Source organism: Apteryx rowi, unplaced genomic scaffold (genome assembly GCF_003343035.1).
Source record: "Apteryx rowi isolate R43461 unplaced genomic scaffold, aptRow1 scaffold_873, whole genome shotgun sequence".
In the NCBI taxonomy this organism is placed as follows: Eukaryota; Metazoa; Chordata; class Aves; order Apterygiformes; family Apterygidae; genus Apteryx; species Apteryx rowi.
Window position 1 is genome coordinate 58,083 of NW_020451175.1, and position 25,624 is coordinate 83,706.

At 39.9% G+C, this 25,624-nt stretch overlaps 2 protein-coding genes across 2 annotated transcripts in view; one reads left to right on the forward strand and one right to left on the reverse strand.

Annotated features, from left to right (window-relative positions):
- COG2 (component of oligomeric golgi complex 2) overlaps positions 1-14,611 on the forward strand; it is a 39,775-nt gene extending 25,164 nt beyond the window's left edge. Inside the window, exons 15-18 of the mRNA XM_026090705.1 lie at positions 1,303-1,445; positions 4,683-4,822; positions 8,298-8,478; positions 10,114-14,611. Of these exons, the coding sequence (XP_025946490.1) occupies positions 1,303-1,445; positions 4,683-4,822; positions 8,298-8,478; positions 10,114-10,215 (566 nt within the window). The 3' untranslated portion in view covers positions 10,216-14,611. The remainder of the gene's footprint in view (positions 1-1,302; positions 1,446-4,682; positions 4,823-8,297; positions 8,479-10,113) is intronic.
- Positions 14,612-16,086: 1,475 nt separating this feature from the next.
- Positions 16,087-23,479, reverse strand: AGT (angiotensinogen). The gene is made up of 4 exons (XM_026090703.1): positions 22,672-23,479; positions 17,965-18,229; positions 17,128-17,272; positions 16,087-16,278 (listed from the first exon to the last, which is right to left on the reverse strand). Exons 1-4 carry the CDS (start codon positions 23,465-23,467, stop codon positions 16,087-16,089), a joined length of 1,398 nt encoding a protein of 465 aa, XP_025946488.1. The 5' UTR covers positions 23,468-23,479.
- Positions 23,480-25,624: the final 2,145 nt, after the last annotated feature.

Genomic DNA, 25,624 nt, shown 5'->3' on the forward strand with positions numbered 1-25,624 from the left:
AAAAATCATTTTATTACTTAATGAAGCCTATGTTAGCATTAAACTGTTACCTAGAAACTACCTTGGACAGAAATGTCAAATCTGAAAAACTTTTGGCTAGAATTGAGTGAGTCTGAAGTGCTGTTTTTGGATCCAAGCCAAAAGCTTATTTGGAGTGCCATTAGATACCTTAAGTCTGATGGTGCGGTCCTCTAAATCTCCACCAAGCCAAGTAGGCACCTAGATATTTAAACTACAATTCTTCACAGGCCCAGAATTACCACCACCTTGGCTGAATTAGTTGTCTCAGTTTTTCTCTCTTGATGTTTGGTAATCCAGAATAGTTGTAAGTTATATCTCCAAACCAAGAGGTTTGGACTAGTTGACCAATTCAGAGCATGCCCAGTCCGGTCTCCCGGGGTACTTTGGTACAGAGCTCCACAGCTGTGGCTGTCTCCTCTTTCTCTGAAAGTAAAGAGATGCTTTCCACTATACAGTTAAGATTAAAATATTGTACAGGAAGGAAGGATCTCTCTCTGGCCCTTTGAATCATGCAAGGAGGAGAGTTATTGAAGTTTGATAGTTGAATGCCTTAACTTCAGAGGACAGGAGTTCCTGTCTCCTATATATGTATGTATACACCTCACATATATATATATATATATATATATATATATATACACACACACACACACACACACACACACACACACATATGTGTGTGTATATATGTATGTGGGGAGGTATGTATATATGCGTGTGTGTGTGTGTATATTTACTTTTTTTTAATCTGATCATGCTTAATGTGAAACAGAGTCTGGCTTAATAGAGTCGAGCTTGTAGCTAGGTGAGTGAACTAGTCGTTGTCTCTACGTATAGGCAGAAGCTCTGTGCTATGAGTTTACTTAAACTGCTAAATCAGGATTATGGGTAGATGCCTGAGTCCATAAAAGAGGTAGGAGCTTGCACACATCCCCTGCTCAGCATATGGTTTGCTCTGGTCGCACCATAGGGGATTTAGATACTTTGAAAAAGGATTTTACAACTCTGGTTTCCTTGATGGGTCTGAGCCTTTATGATTCAAACCCCTTGCTTGAATGATGCCTTACTCTCCCTGCCCACTTCCCTCCATCCCTTTTTTTGGCTGAGGAATGGTTGATAAGAGGACTTATTTTATAACTTATTAAGCATCCTGTATTTGACACTAGCAACCATCTAGGATAGTGAGTGAGGTCAGGATGGTGGTGGGGGCTCACAAAATTTGTTTATATTGTGATTGGGCAGTTTAACTTCAGTTAAACTTCAGCATTTTTACTTCAATAGGAGCCTTGGAAGACTCAAAGGCTTCTTTATCAGCCTGCATGCCTACCTTGAATAACAGGATTATCCAGGATCTCAGTGAGTCCTCCTTCGCTTACCTGAAGAGTGCACTGGAAGTTCCAAGACTGTATAGGAGAACCAATAAGGTCAGTGCTGGTTGCAGGTGAAAAGGTAAATCTCAAAGGCCTATGCTAAGAACGTTAACCAGGCAATACATTTATGATTTCTTCCAGGCCTGTCTGTATCTGCTTACCAGTCAAGAGGCCTATTAAATAACTTGAGATAATTTACTGCTTGCCTCTTTGAAAAGAAAAAGAATTATATTTTCAGAATCTTAGCTGGGGTAACAGTGATGAGGGCACAGGCTTGGGGTAGAAGGCAGGGCAAAGAGCACAACTGTTGTTGTGGAGGAGAACACAGGTTATTGAGAAAAAATGTGCTCAAGATAACTTTTCTTTCATGTCATATTCATATACCATAAGAAAGATGCACTGCTGCTGAGTGGTAGGCATTTTTTCCCAGATCTTACTTTCTAACCACTTCTTAATTTGGGGAGGGAGGGGAGCGGCAGTGGCACACTTCTGCCTGCTCTGTCAAGACACTTCCTCCCAGCTAGCTCATTTGATTCAATTCGTGAAATGTGTTGCACAGAAGAAACAAGATGAGAAATACTTTGTGGAGAAACCAATAAAATGCAATGATGGAATAAGATACCAACAACTGTTGTATGATAGCTTAGCTTGTTCTGGTAACTACTGTGGCTTGCCTTTGTCCAGTCTGCCCAGCTGTGATGGTGGTTAGCTTGGTATCATTCAGGTGACATAGGAAAACTTGTGTAATGGGGACCGTAGACTATTATACTGTTGCCTGGTGTGAACACAGAAGGCTGACTGTGAAATGGGCACGGGCATGCTTTTCTCCCATCTATGTCTCTCCCTTGCACTCTCTTCCTGGTTTGGTGCTGGTGGGTGGTCAGGGTTTTTTGTTTCTTCAGCCTGTGCTCACCAAAATCAAAAACACTTTACTGGATATCATGAAGAAGCTGCTGCCAGCAATGCTGTACCTGTTCATTGACTAAATAGAAAATTTTGGAAGTCTGTTTCTTTCAAGAGTATTAAACTTTCTTTGGGTGGTTAGCATCTAGCGTCAGCCAGAAGAGAAACTGCTCCTAAGAGTGGTTTGTTGCTTCAGTTTATTACTAGTTCTCCCTGTCTTATTTTCAAGGATATACTTAATCAAAAATTATATTTAAAAAGAAGAAACAGCCCTATGGCTAATGATAATTAATCTTTGCAATGATTAGATTGTTCTGTCTTTAACAGGGAGTATTTTTGCATAAACTTCTGTTAAGGAAGAAGAATAAAATATGTAAGTCTAGGGGAAAAAGATACCATACCTGGCTTAGCTCAACTATCTAAAAGCAAATTTTACATAGCTCTCTATTATCCATGGGTTGTTTAACTAGGCAGTGGGCTAATGTGCCAAAACAGAGATATAGGAGCTAGCTGCCTTCAGTTCAGTAGAATTATTAACTTGGGCTCTGAGCTCTATGAATGTGACTGCATCTTGGCCATCAGTCTAATGACTTTGCAGCATGAAGCCTGAACTAATAAACAGTACAGAGCCAACTCAGATTTCTCAACAACATGCTCCTGTACTTGGAGGGCTAATTCCCATGAACCTCCACTGTGCAGGGTCTGAGAGTAAGTCTTTCCAGTACGCAGAGTGCTGGGGATCACGGTGTAAAGGCAACCAAATAAATCTGCATGGAGGAGTCTGGTTCCAGCAGAGCTGGTATTTTAAATGGAATTAGTAATTAGTATTGCTGGCCTGAACCCTTGCAGAAACTAGCTGCATACCTCTGCATCCTGCTCCTCTATAGGCTCTTCCCTCTGGGCTCAGGGAAGGCTTTCCCTTTAGTCCAGTGTAGCACAAATTAATCCCTTAGATCTGACGTACCTAAGCAAGTGCATCGTCCCCTGACCCCATTCATGGTGCAGGCTCTCCAGTGGATCTGCAGGGAATAAAGAGGGTGTGTGAGCTGGTGGCATGCTACTGCTTCATCTAGGATCTGTATTGGCTGGGATCTCCCAGCCCTATAACCTTATATGGTTATATTTCACATTATCTATAGCTAAGGGACAGTAGGCTGTATTTTGTTGCCCAGTGGTTTTTAAATGAAGCTGAACATCTGCCATTCATGTTAGTATGGCCAACATTTGAAAAGCAAGTTCTGCATTCTGAAAAGTACAGCTCTGTCCTCTGCCGGTTTGTATTTATTAGGCTCCATGTTGGCCTTAATTATGTGTTTTAGATGAGTGTGGGGTGTGTAGGGTTTTGAGTGTTTTTTTTTGTTTGTTTTTGGGTTTTTTTTTTGTTTTTTGGTTTGTTTTTAAGATCTGCTGTGTGATCACCTAAATTAATGGGAGAAACTTTGTTAAAATTTTTGAAGACTAATGCAAAGCAGAGGCCAGAAGTCTGAATATTCTGTGTTGCCTTGTTGTAAATAGATGATCTCAGATATGTTTGTAATCTTTTGAAATAGGTTATGTCAAAAACACACAGTTCTATTATTTGACCTGAGTTTGGAAGCACCAGCTGTTTGGGTTGCCCAATATTTGCCATAATAGTCTCTGTATCATGAATCACCTGTGCAAAGACACTCGCACTTGGCTGAGTTCTGAGGTTTGAAACTCTGAGAAGTTAATGAGTTATTTCAGCTGTTAAAGATTCCATGTACCCTGGGTATGTTCTGTTCCTTTGCAATGGATGAGGTTTGTCCAAGCTATATATGGGTCATCCCTGGAGAGAGCAAGCATTCTGCATCCCAGGGCTAGCTCAGAAGAAGACAGTGATAGTGAAAGGATATTGGAGTTATCCCAAGGCATTCTGGAAAGTATGCTGAGGGAGCAGGATGGTATTAAGAGTAAAGAGGACAATATCCGCAGTTTAATGAAGTATAATATGAAATGGTAGGTATTTTAACAAAGATATAATAGGCTGTTGAGGACACAGAGCCTGTTCTTAAACTGTTGAGAGCTTCAGCTCTCCCTGAAGTCAATATGAGCAGAAAGTGCAAAGTGCACTCAGGGTCATGCCCTAATAATAGGAGTGGCTGGCTGGCACATGCATTTCTTCAAAAGCTTTGGTCRCTTTGAACGTTGTTTTATAGTCTATCCCATAGTATATCACTATTGAATGACTTTGTCATAGTGTCTTTCCTATGTATGAAGAACTCTTCATTGATTTGTTGTGAATAGGGTGTGTATTTCTTGGCTTAGGTACAGGCTTAGCATTTTAGATATGTGCTACAGTTAGTGTTGATGTTTTTGGTAAGTTATTTACCTGTTCTTTTCCCACTTTGTTTCCCTTTCATTTTCCAGGACGTGCCAACAAAAGCTTCGCCATATGTTGACAGTGCTCTTAAGCCCTTCTACCGACTGGAGAATGAATACAAAGATATATTGAAGCAGCCTATGATTCATCAGTGGTTGGAAGGTGCTCTCTCTGAAAGCACACAGAAGTAAGAGACCCATACAGAACACTCTTTGCATGAATTAAAAACCCCACTATCCATTGAATAGTCATAGAAAGAAAAAGAAAAAAAAACCCTATGAAGTAACGCAGTTGTGAAGAAAAACAAGAACATACCCCTCTTTTAGCATGGTACAGTCCTTCAGAGTTACTCTGGTGTAGTGTATGTGGTAGATGAAAATCAGGTCTGGGAATCCAGAGATCTGACTCCTACTCAGCTCTGTGCAAAGCAAGAGATTGCAGATAGGGCATTTGACAATTGTTTAGCATTGTGTTGCAACAGTGAACTAAAAACTTGCATTTTGTTTCAGAAGTGACTAAAGTCCTTAACCTCATGTTACTTTCAGTGAATAATGGTCGAATTTTCAAGAGATTTGAGCTTGGCTTTTCTCTGACTCTTTTTAGCATGTGTAATGATTAGTCTACCTTTTAGTGTGTTGTTTTTTCCGCTTTTTAAAAAAGCTTTGGATTTTTTTAAATGTTGAAGACCTAACTGTTTATAGTTGAAAATAGAGAAATGTTTAATGTAATAGTTGTAATAAGGCATAACTGAAGTTCTGTATCCAACAGTGTTTTGTAGAAAATACCGAAACAGTTTAATAAGGCAGTCATAAAACAATACTTCCTTTAATATATCAGCAGCATCTTGATGCAGATGGATATTCATGTTCAGGAAGTCCTCAAGTTCCTTAATGGACTTCGTTTCTGTCCATTTGTCTAGCCATGTTTTAAATTCATACTGCTCTAGGATATTGTGTTCTGTAAGTTTAACCATTTAACTGTGTACCATGAGAAAGTACTACTTTTCTGTTTGGAAGTTCTGCCTGCTAATTTTTTTGGATTCATCCTACTTCTTGCACTGTGAAAACTTGTTCTTTGTACTAGTTATAATTTTATGTATTTCTGTAGTCTTGTTTCAGACTAAAGAGTCCTCTTAGTCTATTTTGATGTTTCTTCTTATAGAAAAACAGCAAACAACAATTAGAACGATGGGACCATTTCTGTCCTTTCTGGTCATAGGTGCTGTGACCAGAAGATGCCATGGAGCTTAGTGAGATGCAGATGACTTCTCTCTGTCCTTACATTCTTTTCCTAATAATTCTTAGCATTTTGTCTTGTCTTTTGACTGCTGCTGTGCATTGGATTGATATTTTCAGAGAATTAGCTGCATAATACTGTGGCTTTACATTGTAGTCAGAATGTAGTCAATGCAGTCAGTCTTTCTTCCCCTTCGCCTGCTTATCCCTCCTTGCTGCTCTCCACTTACGCCATCTCTCAGGTGCTTACTAAGGCACAATACATCTACAGCGCTTTGCAGTCACACTTTTGGTTATTCTGAATAAAATTAAAATCGTAAGACAGTTGGGTTTTTTTTTTCAGTCCATTATTCCCTTACTGTTTTAAAAATTATTCTTGAGTATTTTGAACAGAACGTGGCTCAGCATAGATTGATATGGATTCCACTGGTAACTTCCCTTTTTCACAAAAACTGACTGCTTATTCAAACTTGGTGTCTCTTCTTTTAAGTAGTTACTACTTCATAAAAAGGATCTTTACTCTTAAACTGCAGCAGCTTTGTTTATTTAAGAAACATTGCTGAAAGACTCCAAAAATTTCTGGAAATTCATACTGCATGCTTGTTGTGTGTGTCTGTGTGTATATACATATATACACACGCATGCATATAAACATGTATATGTATATACATGCATTTGTTTTTTATATGTATATTAAAATATATATTGTATACATATGCATCTAAGCCTTGTTTTAAAGCTTCAGTAAATCTGGTGACAACACACAAAGTAGTTGTTCTGTAGTTTCTTGGATCCAGGCTGAGCTGCTCTTTTTGAAAAGTTATTTGTCACCTTACTGTCAGTGTTACCAAAACTTACCTAAGTACTAGGTTAAACACAGAGGTATTTTGGCAGGTTCATTTGTTTAATTCCTTAGAACTCTTGTTTGAATTCTGTTTTCACTTCTTATTTTCATCACTTTTTTTCTAAAATATCTTGTTCTTTCTGAATGAGAGAAGAGTCAAAGAAACTGAATTACTTCAGCTGGGAAATCTTGTAGAGTTCCTTCACTGAGAATGCAGATGCAAGTAATTCATTTGGATTTACTGCTATGGCCATATCTTCTTGTATCCAAATGAGAAAAATGGAAATAGCATAAACTCTGGCCCAAGAACATGAAGAATAAACTTGCTTAATGGCAGGTGAACTTCCAGATATAGCAGAATTAGGAAGTCTTCACAAGAGAATGGGACTGGAAGATGCGCAGGATATGAAAAGAGCGCATGATTGACTTTTATTTGTATATTTTTACTTTTTCTAAAATGGTGTCTCAAAACAGTTTCCATGGCACTGGCAAGCACTTTATTTCTTAGCAGTTCCTTTCTAATCTTGTAAAAAGATCCCTTGCTTTCTGTGCCTTCTCTGTTTAAAAGTAAACATCACTAAGAAGATTTTTTTTTTCCAACTTTCTTCATTCTTACAGTAATATTTTGATCACTGTCACAGAGACGCTCTTTGCAGAATGTAGCTCAGTCTGAAACTGTCAATCTGCTAAATCTAGTGACTTCTCTTATGGATCCTCTGACTGTTTCTCTCAATAAGTTCATTATATAGTATATGCTGTCCAGAGCCATACTGTTGAGGATAAATGAAATTTCCATTGTTGCCATTTTCTGCTCTTAGCTCCTCTTAGTAACTAACAGTGATTTAATTTATGTGGTATTATGTCCTTCCTATTTAGGCCTGGGTTTTCAGTCCATAGAGCTTTTTGAAAAATTTTTTTTACTTGATTTTTGTTTTGTTGGATTTTGATTTTTGTTTGATGCTAAACTTTCTTTAATGGGGGTTGCAGTATGTGGATAGCGGTGTTTTGTTATCTGTACTGCTTTTAATTTGACATTAGTGTTCTTCTGACTTCCTGCCAACTTCCTGAGGGTCCTGTTTAGATCAGTATCTTCATTTAACAATAGGCACTTCTGTTTGGTATGCACTTGCATGCTGTCATATATACATACATTTCTAGAACTCATCTAAAAGCACATATTTTTAGTCTGTCAGGCTGTTTTTGCTACCCTGTTTCTAAATGAAATTTTATTTGAGAGTGTATTGCTGCAAATAGGAGCTATCTGGGACTGTTTGGAATTGAGAAATTGCATTACTCAGTCTCTATTTGAATTCAAAATCTTTTTGTATGAACATGTCAAAAAAATGCAATGAGAAGGAGGCTTCAAGACTGAACTGTAACCTTCAGTTTCATCCCTACCACTAAGGATGGAAATATTGATTAATTGATAATGATGGAAATATCAGTAGCTTCCTCTCAAGGAAGAGCATTCCTCTCAGCATTCTTCAACATTTTCTCAGGGCCAGTGAGGTACTGATGTGTGAAGTATGCTCTTCTGTAAAAGCGTAATTTTTTTTCAGCATTAATCTCCCTTAATTTTTTAGGTATTGTGAAACTGTATCTGATGTGCTAAGTTCTGTTAAGAAAATGGAAGAAAGCCTGAAAAGGTTGAAGCAGGCCAGAAGAACTGCAACCCCAAGCCCTGTTGGTACAAATGGAGGCATGAGCGATGACAACAAAATCCGACTGCAGCTGGCCCTAGATGTTGAATACTTCGGAGACCAAGTAAGTTGAAGGAGAAACAAGTTTACTTACTATAGTCAGTGGTTTTTGAAAGGGAGTGAGGTGTAGGAAGCAAGAGGAGCTGGACTTAGTTGTCTGGTCTTGAAAGCTTTGATGTTTTATTTATTTATTTATTTATTTCACCTGTATAATACAGGTGACTTGAAATCTTGGTGATTGTACAGCTACAATACAGCTTGAGCAATGCATGCTTTCATGTGCTGTCTTATATAAATGAAAAGTTTGTGCTTCTCACTACACAAAATTCAAGTGCTGCTTAGTGCTTAGAAGCACTAAGAAAAGGCATCGTGAGGACAGACCGGGGGGCAGGGAGTTTCCTGAGTTCTGATGCAAACACCTTTCTGGCCCTGTTTTTGTTTGCCTTCTCTCTGGATATTACCAGCCTTGACTTACTGCACAGTCAAGGGTCTATTCTGAGGGGCTTTGAAGGTGTCAGCCTAATTTGTTGTGCTAAATAACTCTAAGTTCCTTTCAGTGCCAAATATGAAACTTCAAATAACACAATCAAAACAAATAGAAGAACAAAGTATTCCAGGAAATGTGCAGTAGCTCACATCAAATTGTGTGAACATACAAGTTTTTGTAGTCATTATTTCTATACATAACTTTCAGAAATAAAATAAACTTTGAAGTGCAAATCCGTATCATTAGTTGCTAAGCAGTTGTCATCAGTCTTACTTTTGAGCAGATGTTGCTAATGCATTATAGCAGGTAGATATATCCTGTGTATAAGCAGATGCTTCTCTCATATCTGAGACTTATCACAAAGAAAGCAGATTTGTGTGAAGGTAGAGGAATCTTATTAACAAAAAACATTTGGCAGATTTGGCTGGGGGTGGGTGAGTTTTTGTTCTGTTACTCGTGTTCAGTGCACTAACACTACTGCAGTGTGAGTTTAAACTGTACTGGGATAGATTATGAATAATTACTTGGGAGTTGTTTTGATGCATGTGAACATTATCCAGAGTTCCAGTAGAAGAACACCTCTTTAGAGCCATTTGATGTTTGTTTTATTTAGATACAGGTTTTTCTTCTTCAGTGCATGCTTAGTTTTCTCAAGGTCATATTTTTCTAATTGTCAAAGCAGTAAATTTTGTAGGTAGGAAATGACTCTTAGCAACGTCTCTATTTGTGGAGTTGTTTTCATCCCTCAGGAAGTTCTAGACTAGAACTATAGGCTCTTGCAGCCTATTGAAATGCTTTCATCATCACACTGTTGGCTGTTCTTGGATGGATACTTGTTTATCTTAAAAGCTTTGCCCAGAAACCTCATTTGGGATTTGAGAAAATTTCAGTTGAAATCAATGCATTAAAAAAATAAAGTTACAGCCAAGTTTCTCTTTTTTTGACTGCTTTGTTGAAAAACTTCCAACTGGCTTTAGTTACAAGTTGCCTGGAGGGTGGTTAAATATTTTTCTGTGAGACACTGTGTTAACTGGAAAGACTTTACTGAGCGAAGTTGGATAGAAATTTTTTTTTGTAGTGTGCCCTGTATGCGGTGGCCATCTTTTGCTGCACATTGCAAGACAAAACATGTGCTTTGCTAAATGGTTTAAGTAGAACAATTCATGAGCTTGTGGTGTTTAAGGAAAGTAACGCTTCTTCTATGTCTTTCAGATACAAAAGATGGGATTGCGAACAAGCAACATAAAAAGCTTTTCAGCCCTTACAGAGCTTGTTCTAACTGCCAAGGATCAGACTACAGTGGAACAATCCTAAATATTTTTGAAAGCATGTGACTGAAGATAAACAGTGTCCCTAAAAGAAAGAGGGAGTATTTAACTTGTCTTTATTTTACCAAATTAGTAGCAATGAAGTGCTTCCTAATGTATCTCAATCAACAAATCAGTGCATCTTAGGTCAAGATAGACTTGTTTCACCAAAAGACTGAAAATTTATCCATTTTCCATTATATGGAAAGCAGTCAAAAGTTCTAAGCTTTTTACTATAGAATAAAAGTGGAAGAGAAAGTTTTTTATTTTTGCTGTAAATCTTATGTAAAAGAATGAACTTATATGATTAAAATAATATGTAATAAATTGTCTTCCTAATGTGATGTCCCATATGTTTTTGAATCAAATATCTAAATAGGACATTAATTGTTGGCTCTCTAAAGCTTTCAAAGGGACAGCTCTTCTGGAATAAAGAAACTGTTCACTGTAATAGGAATCTCCTATTTTTTGTTACTGCTTTACAGTGACCAGCTTTCCCTCTTCATGAGACCTAGCTTGCTCTCATTAAGGTTTTCAGTGCTTTTATCTTACTGATTTTTTCCTGGACCCTGTTGGTGAGAAATGCTAAAGAAGGTTCCTAAAGTACTTTGTTTCAAGAATCATTTATAGTATCATTATATAATATACCAGCTGTTACTTTCAGGCTATCTGTTTTCCATCAAACTAGAGCTTAATTTACTAAACTAGAATTTAAACAGAGTTGGCATGATTCTGATTTGTATTATATTATCTATTACAATTCAGGAGAGTATTTTTCCTAAATACATGTAGGATTTTCATGACTTTTAAAATTCTAATGCATCAGTGCTAGCTGCTTCAATACAAGGTGCATCTTTATATAGCCAGGAAATTGAAAAGTGTTATTAGGGTTTTAGGTGGTAGATGGATTAACAAAGGGCTGTCTTTATCTTAGAGCAACTTGCAAGGTTAGACACTCACTTATGTTAGGGACAGATAAGTCTAGGGAGAATAATAAATGAATTTGAGGATTTTAACTGAGAGAACGTGTCCTGCATGAGTAAAGGAATATATATATATATATATATATATATATTTTTTCCCCTATAAAAATTTCTGGCACTGGAATTCAAGTTCTAGTTCATGTTTGTTAGTTAGCAAGACACACTTCTTTCTAAAAATGTTTAGAGAGCTCAGGCCTTAAAGGTGAAAGTTGGAGATGATCCATATCTTCTCAGCAGTTAGATAATGAGTGGGTAGCACATGGCTGTTATGTAGCACTGCAGTTGTAGTCAGCAAACCTTTCACAGCATTAAAGCTTTTATTCCTCACTGTTGGAGATTTACCATATTTTAGTTGAAAAGATGCAATTATGTGATCAGTATGCTTGAAGCAAGTAGGATAGGTGATTATTACAGACTTTTCTAAATTCAATTTTATAAAAGCGGAGGGATGAGGGGGAAGTATTATCACTACAATTATGTTAACTCTTCTCAGATTCAGTCTGAGTAATGGAGAGCAGAATTTGGCTCTTATAATTTGCTTAGCATCTCTCCATACATGGCACGATACACAGTTGAGAGAGCATCCAGATTTATTGCTGAAGAAACAAACAGCTAAGTGAACCCACTGTTGGATGTCAGATGTATTCTGTTTTGTCTCATTCAGGGGTGTGGAGATCCGCAGCCAGGCAAGGGCTCAACTGCACAGTACTGAATGAACATAACTCTTACTACTTATGCACAAGAAGTTTGTTCTCCTGTCTGTATTATATTTCTCCAAGCTTCTAATAGATGAACCTAGAAAGCTTGGTGTCTGCACATGTGATATCATTTGCTTTTAAGACTCAAGAACAGAGCCCTTGTCCCAGTACTAGCTACTGTTGTTTTCAGCAATGTTTTCTTACTTATGAAAGTGAATGTGTACACTGTAGTCTTAGATCAAGGTTGCAAATGCATTGTTTAACTACTTACTTTGGAAGGTGTGTATCTATGAATTTAAACTTCTGTGACAGCTGTCATGAGAGTTGCATATCAAGAGGTCTGTCCATACTAGTGATTGTAGGGAAAATAGCTTTGTATCCTTCAAAATCAGGGAAGAGCATGCAATCTGTGTACCAAACCAAAAAAAAGCATGAAAAGGCTACTTGCCTTTTGATTTTTTGCACRTGGTTTCCCAGGTCGTCTTGCAATAATAAAACTTCCAACTTGTCATCATCAGCTTGCTAAGTTTACAGGCTCAGTTCCATTCTTCTTCCACTGAAGACTAGCTTTAATTTCAGGATAGGAAATTACATTGTATAACAAATGAAAAATTATGTGAGTAGCCGTATGAGGGCTGTAAACGTTTACATCGCTGTTTTTATGTCAGCTCTCCTAGTTTTTGTTGTCATTGTTTGCTTAAAGAATAGCATTTCATTTTCTTTCAGTGGAATAAGATGTTAATAAAGAAAAATGTGCAATACTTCTGTTGAAGAAGAGCACAGATGTGAATTTACTTTGTCTGTGGTAAAATGGATTTTAGCATTTTCAAATAGTATGCATCAACTGGGAAGAGAGGATCTAGCATTTAAGTGGGCTCTAATAGAGGCGTCTTCTGCTTCTCATCCTTATTCTTCTATCCTTTGGAATTTTTTTGCAGAAGCAGAAATCACTTAACGAGTGATACAGATCTTGTGCCTTCTCTTCTTTCCTTCTGAGACTTTTAGAAAATTTACCTTTCTAAATTTGGAAGGAATTTTTTTTTTTTTAAGAAGTTTTATATTATAGCATTGAGTTGCGAAAGAGTGGTGGGATGGTTTCTCTAAAATGGTGATTGGGTGCTCAAGTTTACAGGCTTCACTAAAAGTAGACCAGACCACTTGATTTAAGCTTGTTATCTAAATATAACTAACTAAATGTATATTTAGCTGGACAACTCAGTGTGGAGGAATACTCATTGAATCTTCCATCAACAGTTACCATATTTTTGTGCTTTAACTGGGAGGGATAAGGAAGCAAACTGACTAGATTTTTATAAGCTTATATCAGTATTATTCTTCACCTGTGTTCAGTGAGTAACTGCTTTGTTTTGCTGAAACTTAACAAGCTTGTCCTTCATATTTTTGTTTTCCTTCTCCAAGTTTCCTATCTGTTAGAGAATGATTTCAGATGCTTTATTCAGGAGACCTTGAAGAGTCACAGACTGCAGCTGAGAGCTTGCCCTGCTCGCTAAGCTTCCGGCACGCCTCAGGCAGGGCGTTACTGTCCCCTGCTGAGGAATTTGGTGGCACTGAGGGAGGCCATAAACATTCCTTACATTTGAGTAGCAATTTCTTTGCATCCAAATTCTGATGGGCAAACAGAAAGCTGGAAAGACTATACATGGCAATAACATAAAAGTTACTGAGAAGTGGCAGACCTGTAAGTTGGTGTTAATTGTGCTTCTGTGGTGTTTAATATTCAGTTACATACTATAAAGTACTAGTGTGGAAGTTGCCAAGGGAGCGTCTATACTAACACATTCCAGTTTATATAAAGAGAACGAGAGCTTTTGTTCAAACTGTCAGCCCAGCAAATCCATTCATGGGTTTGAAAGTCAATCTGAGCTCTTCTTGGCTTCTTCATTGACACCTGTACTAAGGATTCTGCAACTAGAACTTGGGCATCAAGAAAATTGGTACCTAAGGAAGAAAAAAATGTTTCTATTACAACTTCCTTGATTCCAGATTGAAGAGTAAAATGCAGTAAAAATTTTAGGCATAAAACTGTGTCAGGAACAAATCTCAAAAGAATATATATTGTTGGGGAAAGGAGGAGATTCAGCATTTTTGAATATTTGAACATTGGGTTTATATTGCTTATCCTTTTGATGCTACGGTACATGCTCCAGCACTTCCTTCTTCCCAGTTCTTGCTCTGGCCAGTGTATCCCTCTCTCCAGGGTGCCAGTGGGCAGGTGCTTTCCACCACAAAGTTTCTTTTCTGCAAAGTGGCTTGGGGATTTTTTTGTTTGTTTTGTTGGGGTGTTTTGTTTTGTTTTGTTTTCTCCTGTAATCACTGAGCAGGGCATGAAGTCCTCTAGCAGCATGCAGTGCCCACCTAAAAATAATGCCATTTTGCCCCAAAACTTACCAGCGGCATGGCCAGAAGCTCTGTTTCATTATTATCTGTCTTCATTGTAAAAATGGAAAAATCTAAAATTTTATTTGTGGCTAATGCCACTGATGTTGCCTTCTGACTCTTATTCATAAATAGAATAATTTTTAAGTTAATATGACATGTATGAACACTTGGAAGCTGCCTCTTTTGCACTTAAAGCTGTATTGTTAGCTGTCTTGCATGATTTGCAATTTATATTGTATAAAACATGAATCTGACTTAAAGCAAATTTCAAAAGCTGGAACAAGGAATCTAGTTATACATAAACTCAACTGTGTTAAAGCAATTTGTGAGTAGTTTTATTTGCATTTTTCCTGTTCTGCACATTTACAGTTAAACTGCCTCTGTGTACAACAACCACAATATGTAGATGTTAGAGCATCTAGAATACGTACAGTATAATCAGATAAACAGATAGGTGCTACATCATAACCTTTGAAATCCTAGTATTCCCAGGAGTGGGTTGTGCTATTCATTCTTTTCCATTGAGGTGGATGGATCTGTCATGGATCTACATCACTGATAGGAGGCTACCGGTATTAGTGATTTTGAGTTGGTTAGAAATTTGGGCTACTATGGATGACCATGAGCTACCATACCAAAGAGGTTTGCAATTACTGTCTGAATGCCATCATCACTAAAGACAAGTCTAGAAAGGTGGGCGGAAATCCTTGCTCCATTGAAATCAAAGGCAAAGCTCCCATAGGCTTTCCTAGTATCAAGATTTCACTCCCAGTTCTTCTCTTCCTGGTTCAAAATCCAAGTCTGATAATCTGTTGTTCCAGTTTAAAATTTTAAGCATTTATGACTAAGAATAGGATTGGACCTTGGAAGCCCTTTTTACTCATGTAGTGGCACACCTGTCATTAGTACAGATAACTCCAATAATGCTATTTTTTAAGAACACGTGACTTGGATGTGTTAAGGATTTCAAGTCCAGGCTCTAACCAGTAATGTTCTTTTTCATTATAAGGCTGTAATAAATGCTTACAAAGTAATGAAATGGTGTTGAAATAGTAGGCCTTTTTTTTTTCTAAAAAAGGAAAAAAAAAATCTATCGGGGTATAGATACTCCATTGCAGTTCATATTGCTACTGAGCCCTATTTTTAGCTTTTCCATAGAGTTAAATAGGCATATCTATTTAGGCTACAGAAAGAAGAAACTTTCTACGAATGTGTTTTCACTTCCAAGGCAAAATCTTTTCTCACTGGGACAGGTAAAGCCTGCCCATGCTGTTGGCAGCATTTTAAAGGAAAATGTTGCTGAGTAAGCTAGAAATCTTTGTTGATAACTGTAAAAGTTTCTCTGTACCTTAAAATGGGGTCTCTCCTGCAAAGTTGACCAAACTAAAAATTAAAAGTGACCTCTTAAGGAATAAAGAGGTCCTTTTTTTTTGTACCTTTCTGTAGTAAATGCTGCTTGCCCTTCATAGAACTTTAAAAAATAAAGTCAGTGTCTTGCTGACTACTGTTTTGTACTCACTGCCTTAAAAAAGAAACTAGGGAGAGAAAGTGGGAAGAGGGAAAGAAGAGAAGATGGAGAAAGTTTGAGTCATCTCATTTTAAATAGGTGAAAAAAGAAGGAATGTTGCAGACAATTTTGTAGCTTTTAAGAAGCTATATTTCAAATACTATCTGCTTTGTCTTAAAGCTAAGTACTCAACAAGATCATAAAAATAGCTGATAAATACAAAAAAGGTGATGGGAAACAGGGTATGCATCATTTATTTCCCCCTCGCCCACCCTTTTCAGTGCTTGCATTTAAACGCTGCTCAGTGGGTTTGTTACTCTGCCTAGGAAAAGCATTGCTTTAGACTTCCCTTCAAAAACAGCTAAAAGGAATGGCTTGTTCAGCGTTACTTCCAGAAGCACCAAATCTTCCTTTTGTGTTGCAGGGTCTTCTGGTTGATCTGCTCCATCACTGCTGAGTTTGAAAAGTACTTTATTTATTACCTGTAAAGCAAATGTGTGAGTGAGTCTGGAGTCATCAGGGCACAATAGTGAAGTTATGAATGAAAGTATAAGTAAATGAAAAAAACACATGAAGTAACCAGTAACTTAGATCAGCTGTAACCACACATAAGATACAATTGGTGGATGTTTATATAAGACCTTGAGGTATTTGTTCCGGAACACATGAAAAAGCTCTGTAACTGCTTGTGCACTTGGGCTGCATAAAATCTTGGTATCCTTGAAGCCCCTGACAGAGCTTCCAAGGTAGGATACCTTCTAAAAACTAAAAAAGTAAAGGCACTGAAATTACTCTTTCAGAATATAATTTTCCTTCTTTTTATGAAAGACAGTCCCCCTTCTTTAAGTTTCCCCTTCTTCCTCTTGTGACTGAATGTTTGAACTTATCTTCAGGTGAGGTAGTGTGCTGCACTTATTTCTGTATTTGCAATTTCTGGGAATAGTCCTAAAGTGATTGTGGGTTATACCAAACTGCCTAATAACTGCAGCCTCCACCACCTTCTCCAAATGTGGCACTTTGAATCATTTGAGCTGTTTGGTAACGAAGTTTGTACAGAACCTAGCACACACAGACCTCAAACTTCACTATTGCATTGCAAGTTATGTTTCCTGTAGTGATGAAATTTGGAGAGTTTAAGGCAAACCTGTTTCTGCTGACAGGTTAATCTAAAAAGTCGTCGCTACCATTTGGTCATTTTGAAAGTCTTATACTGATCATGTGTTCCACATGGTTCTTACTGTTTTGATTTAGGTAAATTTATACAGCTAAATAGCCAAAAATTAGGCAGGAGGGATATATATATTTTTTAATGCTAGTGATAGGTACTGTACCTTTCCAACAGTGAGATTGGCATCACTTATTTTACTGAGATCTGCGTCCTTCCCCAGCAATGTAGGCAGTTTCATATCTGCAAGAAGTTCCTGAAGATCAGAGCTGCCTTCTATTGTTAACTCTGGCAAAGTTAATTTAATTTGTCTGAAGAAAAGAGAGAGACAGACAGACAAGCGAGTGAGTATTCACTGGTATAAAGTGTGGTGGTTGGGCAATCCTGCTGAGTGAGCATTTGAAGAGTATCTGGAAGAGGTGCTCCGTATGAGAACTGAGACAGCTGCCAGGTGTGTGTGGACTTTGCTTTACTCTTTCAAAGTGGGAAATCACCCTAAGTCTGCCTCTGGGTACACCATTAAACCCAAAATGATCCCATGTAAGGGTCTTCAGTTGTCAGCTGTAGAAAAGTACTTGCTTATTACCCTGAAATATTAGCAGATAAAATGCTGGTCCTACTGAAGTCAAGCTCCGCTGGGGTGAAACTGTCAAAATCAGAACCAGGCGTTGCCATACACTAAGGAAAGGACCAAACGAGGATCCGAGATTGTGACTTGACAACTTGCGCAGTTACCCAGGGTAGGTTGAATACAGCTTCAGGAGCTTTCATTGTGCATCTGAACATGAGCTGGGCTGAGGGAGGGAAAGCTTGTAAAAATTTCTTCTGCTAGTGTTATGGCATTCCTGGGTTCTCCATGCATTTGTGTTTGTGCTAGACGTTACACCTTCCTTGGGGCAGGATCCATCTATTGCCAAAGAGCAAGAACCAGGCAGGCTCGCGCTATAGATCCAGCCTGTTTTATTCATTCCTATGGGAGGGCGTTTGTGTGTCTGAACCATACCTTGGTGACAAATCCTGAAGCCAGGCAGAGGATTGCAAAGGAAGCTCAGCTTCTATCTTGTCCAGGTCGTTGCCATCAATGGGCTGCATCAGCACTAGCAGAGCGTTCTTGCTGACGGGAGCTTCAATCACAGCGAAGGTCTTGCTGGTGTCAGTTTTGTACTTGAATGTCCCTGTCACTGACATCCCAGACACCAAGACCTTTGTGTTCGAATCAACCCAGAATTCATGAGGCTCTTTCAGCCGCAAGGCCTTCTTAACACTGACTGAAAAACAGATGGAGAAGTAGTAATTGATTCTCCTCTTTCTTCCTTTTCCCTCCCCTGCTCTTAACAATTACATATGTTTGTTCAACACACTGTGCATTAGACAAGGTTTGTGTGTGTAAATCATGTTTAGCTACTTAAACATACATATCCTGCCTTTTAAGTACCCTCTGATGGTATCAGGTAGAGGTTGATCCAAGGTCCAAACAAACATCAGACTGCTACCAGAGCTGCTGTGTTTCCACCAACCTTGTGACCTTTCCTGAACACAGTATTTCTGCTTGCTAGGTTGCTTACCTCCTCCGAGGCTACCAAATGGTTCCTGGTTTGTTTTTAGGTCTGTGTGGAAGGTCTGTTTGGGTTTCCATGGCCAGCGCCGCAGGGACAGCCCTTGCTGCAGGGATGCCCTTAGGCAGGGGGAGCCCGCTGCAGAGGCAGCTGGGAGGCATGTGCAAGGACAGCTACAGCGAGCTCTCCGCCAAGCCTCGCCTCAGGTGTTCTTAAGAACCAAAGCAAAGAGGTAAGCCGTAAGCATCATACTGAGGTGTCAGTTGGGCCAAGAAGGTTGAAAGGACATGTCTGAACACTTTCTAAACCTTAATATAAATTTCTTACCCAGTTCACAAATATAGGAAGCCTTGCTCTCATCTGCTGCTGCTTCTGCGCAGCTTTGCATTTCAACAGGTTATCTGCCCATTGCCATAGATCAATGCTGCTGCCCAGTTAGGCAGATACTCCTGTTGATATTAAAGAAACTAGTGCCATCAGTGAGAAGGGCAGAGATCAGAAATCTTGAAACTGCTCTTTCATGGAAAGGAATTAGGAAAACAGATTTATGTGTTGGAGTAAAGAAAGTAACTCCCTGCATTAAAGTAATATTGGTGTAAAATAGGACTTGACCTAGGTGTACTGTTAACCAATCTATTCTCTAATAAATCCAAATAAATCCTGGGCCCTAAAACATTTAATACATAATAAATTGTTGCATGAAGAAACTCTTGCCCCTTAGGTGACCTTGCGTAAAAAGAGCATTTAGGCACTTTCGCTTAGTACACTAACTTCACCAAAAAGAAGCAGCAGGTAGGAATGTGAAAGGTGTAAGCCAAGCAACAAGAAATAGCGAAGTATAGTTGTTCACTTTTCTCTCATCTTACTAGAACAAGGGATATAAGCTGAAAGCAGAAAGGAGTCATTTTCACAGCATCTGTATAACCTGCAGAACTTATTGGCACAGGATAGCAGAAGCTGAGATTGTAACAAAGATAAATAAAAGGAAAAAAGAATTGGGCATTCAGATAGCTAAACATATAAGGTTGTGATAGTAACTATTTTTAAATAATCTTGGAAAGAATATGAAGAATCTTAGCGAGAAATAAACCAACATCTAATTATTTAGAAGGCAGCAGGTTAGCTGATAGGCTGCTTATTGATATTTCCTTCCCCTTTTTCTCCGAAGTAGCACTGCCCTCTATCAGCCATGGATGCTTGGATTTGCTCCAGGCTGTCCTTATATTGTTATTAAGTAAAAGGAGCTCTCCAGAAAGAGTTGACTCAAAGGACCAGAAAGCTAATTGCCTCTGGAACGTTAAATGCAAATGTTCGGGTGCAGAAAGGCTGCTATCTGAAGCAAGAATGGTGCTTGGGAATGTCACAGTCTAGTTGTATGTTGTTTTGTTAAATGCTGCCAGTGGGAAAAAAATCACTGGTTTGGCAAATAAATGAGCCAAGCAGATAAAACTGTTTCTTCAGCAGTACTGTTTTAATTATTTATTGGCAATAGTGCACTTGGATCTGATTATGCAAAATGTCAAAGCTCTGCTATTGTCTGTGGGACTGAGTTCATTAATATCAGGCCAGTCGTGAACCACCATAAATCAGTATTGCTGTGTTGAGAGAAATGGCTCCCATCAGCCTTTTGCCAGGTGAGGATCTGGATGCCTCAGCCGTGTTTTTCTCTGCCAGGTGTTCCACATAATGCTATGATGCGAAGGGAGTGACTGGGAGCTGAGCATGCACTCTCCTGAAAGTGCTGCAAAAGCAGTCAGTAGTCTTAATACGACAACTGGTCTCTGTTCCTTGCAGCAGTTTTTAGGACATAGAAGAGAGCTATTTATCAGAGAAACCCTGCTTTTCCCTCAAACACCTGGAATGCAAAACAAAGAAATTCAAAGATGATGAACACCCCTTCTATAAAAAGTGCTAGCTGTCACTGGAAGAAACGTGTTATGGCACTGAATTCTCTTGGAGTAGGACACAGTCACTACGGGGCTGAGGAACATTTTGTGAGCCACATCAGAGCAGGGAAAAAAGCTTGTATCTAAAAAAAAAAAGAAAGTTGACGGAAAGGAAATAAAAATCGTGGAAGCTGTCAGTCACAGGGTGAAGAGGTAGCCTGAGAGCCTGGGAGAGTACAGGAGTACTTTAGAGTACTGCCTTTGGAGGACAGGAAAGAAACATGGGACCTCTCTGCTTCAGATAATGTTCTCCATGTTCTGTAATACAGTTTTTATGCCAGTCTGACAACCTTAATGAGATCTCACTTTTAGTGGAAAGTTATGACTTTTGGGGTAGTAATAATAATAATAATAAAAGGCAAAAAGCACCCCACCTCATTTCTAGGTAAAACTGAAGTTTTTCAAGGTTATATTTATTTGAAAAGCAGCCTAAAGCAGGTGAGGGAATTAAGATTCTGCAGTCTCACTGTGCTATATCATCCATTTTCATTTGTTCATTTGTAATTATTTTGCAACTTTAAAAAAAGTCTGCTTCTTTAATAGTAATAATATTTCATGATCATAAGATTTCTAAATGTAGTCCCTGCTTAGCATCCAGTTTGCAAATGTGACAATTGTGCGCAAGCAAACAAGTGAGACCATTGCAATATTTAATCTTTGTTTTTGCTGTTTTTTATCAATTCTATGACTATAGCTAATATCTTATGTGCATATGTAATGTGTTCCAGAGCAAAGTAATATATTTTTTCCTTCCTGAATTTAAAGGGGCAGGATGTGGAGCTTGCAAGCACCAGCTCTCATGGTTGCCCCTCCATAACCAAACAGCAAAGCAAATGCTGAAGTCCATCTCCAGTGTTCATTAGAAAATAGTTGTTTATCTGATTCATTCATCCTTGAGCCAATTTTTTCCAGCCCGCACATGGAGACTGCATCTCAGCAGGCATCCTCTGGAGAGAGCAGAGGAAATAGCACTGACCCAGTGACTCAGACCCTCAAACATGTGCTTCTAAACTAATAAAATAACAAGTTTCCAATACAGAACAAGAGGAAGAAATTGCTCTGCTAAAGGAAAAGTCTGCTCTTGCAACAATGCGCAGCTTTGTACAAGGTTAAAATGCAAGAAATGCTTTTACAGTGCCATCTGTATGCTTGACTGTACACTGATGAAGAGAAAGCTGAGGTGCTTGGTCCCAGTACTCACACCTTTCACCCAAGGGTCTCGGATCAGTTTATAAGCATGATGGATCTTCAGCGGACAGCACCCATCAAAGGCAAAGAAAATCTGATCTCCACTTTACAAGTGGAAAAATGAAGTCCCAGAGCATTTCATGAGCTCCACCTTTAGCAGTAGATGCCTGCTTAGACACTTATGTCTCACTGGAAGTCTTCTGAAATTTAGTCATTGGTATGCAGGCTGCCATAAAGCTGCAACCTCTGGTATTGTGTTCAGTTGCTAAGATGTCGAAAAGCTCAGAAGAGGAGGCTCAATGGTAGTACGGGGGCTTATCTGGGCCAGCAGCATGGAACAGCCCTAGGCAATTAAGGAATTGCCTTAAGTCTTCTCATTTTGGGTATTCTCCCAGCTGGCAGCTTGCTCAGTTGCTTCCCGAGCCCAAAGTTGCCTCTGGACTTCTGTGTTTAATAGTCACTAGAGGAGCCATGTCTTTGACTTTTCTTTTTCTTTTTTAGCCTTTTTTTGAATCTGTACATCTGGCCTGCACAATAGCCCGTGACACACAGTCCCCTCTGAAACCATATGTTGTGTGAAAAGGTATTTCCTTTTGTTTATTTTAAACCTACTTTCTGACGACTTTTTCTAGAAGCCCCTCACAATTCTTTCTTCTTTTTTGATAAGAAATACTGCATAATCCTCTCATCCTTTGCTTCCTAGCTGAGGCTAATTTCTCTGACGCAGTGTCTGTCTGCCTCCTCTCCGTTGCCCTGGTGGGGCGCTGGTGAGGTGAGGAGAGCAGGCGCATGGCAGGACCGGCAGCAAAGCAGGCAGCACCTGGGTATGTGGTGCTACACCTCTGGCACTGCACCTTTTCCTCTCACTGCAGGCCAGGCTCGACCTTGCCTCCTCCCCAGGAACAGAGCCCAGCCCAGCGCAGCAGCATGGGGTTGTTAAATGGGATGAATGGGGGAAACAGGGGTGTTACCTGCCCTCCACGCAGTTTGCCTCTGAAACAAGCCCTTGCTGTTTCTTACCTGCCAAGTGAACGTCCACTGCAAACAGCAGGTTGGTGGCTGGATCAAGGTCTGTCAGTAAGTGCTTGCTTTGGCCCCTGCTTTTGGCCTCCACGAAGGTGTTTATCTGTTTTGCTGCCTCACCTGGGTTTGTAAAATTGACAGCTTGGACGTAGAACACGTCAGCAGAGGGGACCAGGTCATGCACAAATGATTCGAACAAAGGCACCCCAGGTGCAGAGAACAGGTAGAGCGTCTTAGAAAAGAGCAGCTCCTTGTCCCCGTTGTTGACCAGGAGGCTTTCGATAGTCCTCAGGGTTGAAAGGACTTTGTGTCCATCCACTCTGGAGGTGCAGTCGGGGTCTCCAGAGGGAGCAACAAATCCCAGCAAACCCTGCAAATCAATTGCTGTCTGGTTTGACGCACCTAGGTAGAAGGACAGCAACAAGCCATAGATACTGTTTGGGGACAGGAGGAGGTTTTGGCCCCTCTGTGCTTCCCTCAGCTCACTGTAAAACCGCACACTGAGGACGTACACAAAGTCCTTCAGGTAGCTCAGTTTCTGCCTCCTGGTGATGCTCAAGTTCCTGGTTTCCAGCTTGACTTTGTTGTTCAGGTCATCTTCATAGGCAGGTGTGGTTTGGGACTCGATCGAGATGGGGACAAATGTCTTCTTTCCCTCTTGGACCAAGTTCTCCAGCTCCTCGCAGGTACTCTTGTTAAAAGAAAACAAATTGAAGGGGTGGACGTAAACGCGATCATAAGCCACTGCTGTGAGGCACGTGAACAAACAGACAAGACTTGCTGCCAGCTTCATGTTGAAAAACCACCTCCACAGTGTCTGCTAAAGAAAAGGAAGGAAGATTGATTAGCTTGTTATAAATATTGTTTCTTTTACTCTTATGGGGTGGTGTTAGTGTTGCGTTGGAGTTACAGAGGTGAAAATTGCTGTATTTAGTGCTGGTCTGACTCTGCTCCCTGAAAAGTCCAGGGTGAAATGGCCACCAGTTTCAGTGGCAGCAAGTGGGAAAAATGCTAGCCAGAGATTAGACTGCATTACCCACAGGAATACTCTAAAGATTCAGGCCCTGGAAACATTATAGTCATGCACTTGGACCAGTTAGGCTTGCTAATGAGAGTGTATTAGTTCTGGCAAAACACTATAATAATGCAGCTATATTGCTCCCGAGACCTAGTCAGAGCTACCTCTGCACATTGCTACACCAAGTCTTGGTGACACATGGTTGGGCTAAGGGGTCTGCCTGTTGTTATGTGGGAAATGGGTTGGGAAACCAGGTGTCTTAAGGTCCAGCCACTGAGCCATCCTGCTTTGTATGTCTAGGCAACATAACATTTGGCACTAACAAAGCATTTTGTGTTTCCATAGCCCAGTGCAAGCATTCATTCTTACTGTATTGCTGAAACGGATGCTACTAGGAAAACATGCGCAAGGCCTCCTTATGCAAATATACCAACACTAAAATCTTGAGAAGGGCTCTAAACCACTCAATGTCATGTCTGTCTCACCAACACTTCCATTTACATAGGGTGGAAGTGTCCGGGTTTAAATCCAGCATTCAAGGCCTGACACCTTCCCAGCCTGATTGTTAATGTACAACCATATTCATTTCACTGAAGGATCTCCAAGTGTTTTATGACTAATAATACTCCAGTTTGTGGTATCACCACTATCTTGCAAATACAAAAATTGAGATGCACAGATGTTTGGTAATTAGATATATACCTTGCCAAGTACATATGCATATCAATGTGCACATCTACATTCCCAGATTGTAGGCTGGTATCTAACAGGATTGTTTGCAAAACAGGATTGTTTGTTGTTGTGATGGCCCCTCAGGATGTCTGAATGTCTTCCTAGCTAGTGCCTGCAGGTCGGACCCTCAATGATTTGCTCCACACAGACACGGGGGGAAGACTTGCTGCAGAGCTCAAGTTCCAGTCCCATGTCTTCACCCAAGGTTTGCTCTTCCCTGTTAACTCCCATCCCATCCTCTAAAATAGCATGTAAGCAGTGGCAGTCACTGCTGCTGTCCCTTCTGCTCCCTTCCTCTATCTCTCTTTGCCTCACAGCAACTAGTGCACATAGCATGCTCCCAGCCCAGGTCCTACAGCTGGGGACGTGCAGTACTGCAGGGCTTCCACGTTGCTTACAACCGGTTAAAAAATACCGTAGAAGGTGTTCTTCCAAATTTCTCTTCATACTTAACCCAGCCACCATGCTAGTGCATTTCCACTCTACTCTCCTCTGTGTTTTCCAGACTGGGCCAGGCTCGGGAAAAGAAACAAAAAAGCCAGGAATTGGAGGCACTGTCCTTCCCTCCCTGTTCTTCTCTATCATGATCCTGGGTCTCTGAAGCCCTCCTTAATCCTTCCTGTAGCAGCAATGGGAAAGACTGTGCCATCTGCTCTAGCAGCAAAACTATGGCTGTGTCATTAGGCACAACTGATGCCTGGAGTTTGCTTTTCTACCACAGCCAGAGCCATGACGTTAACTCCTTTCTCATGAACAGAAGCAGCAAGAGGGACAGTTCTCACTGCCGGCATTTATACTAAGTCAGATCTGTGGAGAGGAAACATTGTATTCCCCAAAGGAGTCAGCCCAGAGCCTTTCACAAAAGCATGAAATCTTGAGTTGAAAAATTGACATTCAAAGCAAAACCAATAAGCGTGCTTACTAGCCTCTGTCCTTGTCTGAATCTCCCCCTCGGACGACAGGCAGGCTTCTCTCAGCACCTTTTTGCTCTTGGAGAGCTGTGTTGTGATCACAGGTGGATTTATGCCCTTTCCAAAGGGAGGGCCCTTTCTGAACGTCTCCAGTGGCACTGCACGAAGCCGCTTTGCGCCACAAGCTGGGAGGCTGAAAGGAGTTAGATCATGCCAGATAGGACCCGATGAAACCTGAGTGTGGCTTAACACTGGATTCATAGAAGAGTCTACAGATCAATACACAACC